The following is a 3,875-nucleotide window of genomic DNA, read 5'->3' on the forward strand; positions in this document are numbered from 1 at the left end:
TTAAATATTTTTTTTATTGACAAATGGTTAATTTATTAATTTTATTATGACAAGGTTAGACAGTTAAAAACGCATTAGCAGATTGTCTCTTGTCTTACCAGAATTGTCTTGTTTTGAAGTTATGGCATGACAGGCAAAAATTTCCCGACTCCAATCAAACTAACGCAAGTGAATTGATTAATTAATATATAACCAGAGTAAATGATATTCCAATTCCATGACCAGCAACATTCGGAATACTAGCAAAAAAAAAAAATTCATATTTCCCACTAAACACTGGCAACAAGATTATCATACAAAGAGATCAGAAATGTCTATACAACCGATAACCCTAGCTTGTACATGTTTATAGTATAAACTAGGAACATGTTCTTTCAAATACACTCTTTGTCATTGATTAAAATTTATTAAGAATCACAAAATAATAAGAGAAACTCATCAAATAGGAAGTGAGCCCCACATCATTTGTGAGTCTAAAAAATTCCCAACTAATAACAAAGAGTGTATTAGAATGTACATTGCTATCATTCTACTCACAATTTTTGTGTAGCTATCAATATTGTTTTAAGCAGCTCAAACATCAGAGAACTATAGTTCTTCAGGCCACCAAGAATGATAAGTTGCTACTATGTAAGGTACACCCCCTTTACAATTGATTGATGATAATGATGATGTCTTGCTCCATTTCACCTCTTCCACAGTGACATACAGAACACATACACTATTACCGGGACATAAAGAAAGATATTACCTTATCAGTTTGCATTCCTTTCCCACTAAAACGAGCGAGGAAGCAGAACTAGCAATATTCATCTCCTAGCCAATTATCCTTCTCCTTTGGACCAGTTGGCCCCTCCTCACCATAAAGCTCCGTTGGAAATAGTTCAAATAAGTTCTCCACAGAAAATCTAACAAATAGTGGGAGCAGATTTATTATCTTCTCTATCTCAGACCGTGAATCATACACAATGGTAGGACCCCACTCTCTCATATACTGCAACCAGCATGGTTCTGCAATGACTCCATCACCAAGATACTCGGCTGCAACAATCTGATATTTGATGCTCGAATCCACAATAAATTTGCTTGGAGCTGCATCATTGCGTACTCCTATTCCTAGTTTGGATGATCCCTGAAGGTAAGTCCCAGGATGAGGGAAGCTAGCATGGCCATCTTTTGATGAATAAACAATTGGCTTATTCCCCTTAATAAACTCCAGATCAAATGCATTTACCCATCCACCTCCACTATGCTGAGAGAAGTAAACAGACCATAGCTCTCCAGTGAAGTTGCTTATCCTAAGGGTGAAGTGCTCCCAGTCACCTATGTGTTCTCCTATCTTGTTCATCTCAATGTTCATCAATGCCACTTTAAGGGTGGCAGGTCCATTGAAGGGGCAAAAAACCCACATCACAATATCAGTATAGGCTCCTCCCAATGCTGGTTTTACATGAACATAGAGTTCAGCACTCTCTATGTTTCCCTTCTTTAGATTGTTTCTTGCATCAGCATCAGTAGGCAAATCAATCCAAAAGGCACCATCATTTGTTCCACCACTAGGTAAATTTGAGCCCTGATAATCTATAGCTATACCTTTCTTATTGCCTGCTGCATGCAAAACTGCTCCATTCTTAAAAAACCATTGCACTGATGATGGCAAGTACTTCTCATCAGGATGAAAGTACACAGTGGGACCATAATGCTGAATAAGTGCATGAATCTGGTTCTGATTTGGCATCGCGTGCAAGGAAGAATCAAGATTCTTCAAGCACGCAATATCCACCACTTGTTCAGGATCAACAGATGTACTTCCACAGAAGAATGCCCCAACAGCTACACCTCTAGCTAACATACCTCTATCACAGGGTTGTGTATTCCAAACCTGAAATGAATCTTTTGAATATTTTGACTTTACAGTCAGTAACAGATCAGAAGTCTCACAACTTTCTGTGAGATCATCTCGCACACATCTAACTTCTTCAACTTCAGGTTCATTAGGACTGCTAGTAACTACTATGCCCATGGCTTTATAACCCGTTGGAGGGTTTGGCAACCAAAAGTAAACACATTCATCATGAGAATCCAGGCTCCATATTAACGAGTAGTTAAGTGGCTTTTCCAGAGCAGGAGATTCTAGAGTGGAGGCATCAGAACTAGTGTCACGGGCCACAAGAACATATCCTCTCAATGGCTGGTCATTGGACTGGCAATAGTGACCAAGGCAGAAAAAGCCTTCTGGAATTTCCAAAGGTCTATAAAATGTGAAACCAAGCGATTTCCCATTCAAACTTGTGCATCTCCAAACCTTCTCAAACTTGTTTACTTTTATAACTTCTATTTCTCCAAGGCATATTCTTCCACATGCAAAACTACCACCTGACCAGATCACTCACAGGGTTAGATAAATCAGATAATTAAGCCACATATATTTGACAGCATAGCACAGAAGATCAAATAATTTGAACCAAACAGAATTAAAAGATTATCAGTAGTAAGAATTCAATTTTGATGTCGACAATAAAGATGCTTAGTTGATGCTCAATTGCTCAAGTATCAAGCAAAAGTACAAACTAAGCTTAGCATTTTATCTGTGGAAAATTTGGATGACTGTAAGATCGACACACAAGTGCTGCAGTAATGAATTAATATCGTTCAATTCTCAAAGGCAAACAAATATCCATCAATAAGCTGCACAACATTTGACAAAACATTTATAGTGTTAAGTCAAGATAAGAAAATCCAGTTGGAGAGTTACAAAAAAGGTAACGTCATAAACCCTTTTCCTCCTAAAAAAACATGTTATTTTAACGGTCTCTTGAAGTGAAGCAGTACGCGATGGAAGATGGTAAACGAGAGAACAATGGAATTAATGCCACTACTTCACATCCAAACAAAATTTATATACAAATAAATAAACAAGGCATCTTCTCTGTGTTCATAGTGATGTAATATGTGAAATCAAATAAATAACAGCGTAACGATTGACGTCAAAATAGCAAGTAGCAACCCGTCTCAATTCTGATTCATTTTATTGAAAGAAAAACAGTGCCTAATCTCAGGAATTCTATCAAAGAGAGAGAGAGAGAGAGAGAGAGAGAGGAAAAGAAAAGGAAAGAACCCCATTAATAAAATTAAATAAATGAATCAAAGAAGGTTGTTTAAAAAGTCAATGCTAAGAAGATACCTTGTGGCCATTGAGGAAGGGGTGAAGGCAGAGAAAAGGGAAGTGGATCAGGGTCAGTGAATTCAGGGACAGAATCCCAGCATAAACTCTTGCACCCAAACATGTCTCTTCAGAGTCCCTCTTACTCCCCCACAACGAGAGAGTGGTTTTCTTGTTCTTCAAAGAATTACTCCAAGAAGAGAGAGAAGGAGATTGTTGTAACAATAGTAAAGGAGAAAAGTCTTCAACTTTCTCCTCTCCTCTCTTCTTGTTCTTGCAGAGACGATGCTATGCTTTAACTTTAGTTTCGAGATTTTTAATTTGAAGCTCAGAGTTCGGTTATCATTTGTTAATTCATAATAATAATAATAAAATATACTATAAGATGATAACCTGCAGTGTGAGTTTCCAGACACGCCTTCATTATTCAATCATCACCTTTGTTGTTGTTGATTTAGACATATTTCTCTCTTTCTTCAACTTTAAATCTACCCATAGTCCACAAGCATATATTAAATCTTTCTACATTCACTCTACTTACGCTGTAAGTATATTTTAGATTATATTTCGTAGTATATTTTTATTTTTTATCGGTTAAAAATTTTGTTTGATATTTTGGTAAATAATTTTTTTTATTTTTTTAAAATGTTATTTTTTAAATTTTAATTTTTTATTTTTATCTTTAAAATATTTATCAAATTTTTTAGTTATT

The 3,875-nt window shown here is 36.1% G+C and overlaps 1 protein-coding gene across 1 annotated transcript; it reads right to left on the bottom strand.

The window, feature by feature from the left end:
* Positions 1-262: 262 nt before the first annotated feature.
* Positions 263-3,614, bottom strand: LOC100814522 (uncharacterized). The gene is made up of 2 exons (XM_003556433.5): positions 3,185-3,614; positions 263-2,376 (listed from the first exon to the last, which is right to left on the bottom strand). Exons 1-2 carry the CDS (start codon positions 3,285-3,287, stop codon positions 800-802), a joined length of 1,680 nt encoding a protein of 559 aa, XP_003556481.1. The 5' UTR covers positions 3,288-3,614; the 3' UTR covers positions 263-799.
* Positions 3,615-3,875: the final 261 nt, after the last annotated feature.

Source organism: Glycine max, chromosome 20, assembly GCF_000004515.6.
Source record: "Glycine max cultivar Williams 82 chromosome 20, Glycine_max_v4.0, whole genome shotgun sequence".
NCBI lineage: Eukaryota > Viridiplantae > Streptophyta > Magnoliopsida > Fabales > Fabaceae > Glycine > Glycine max.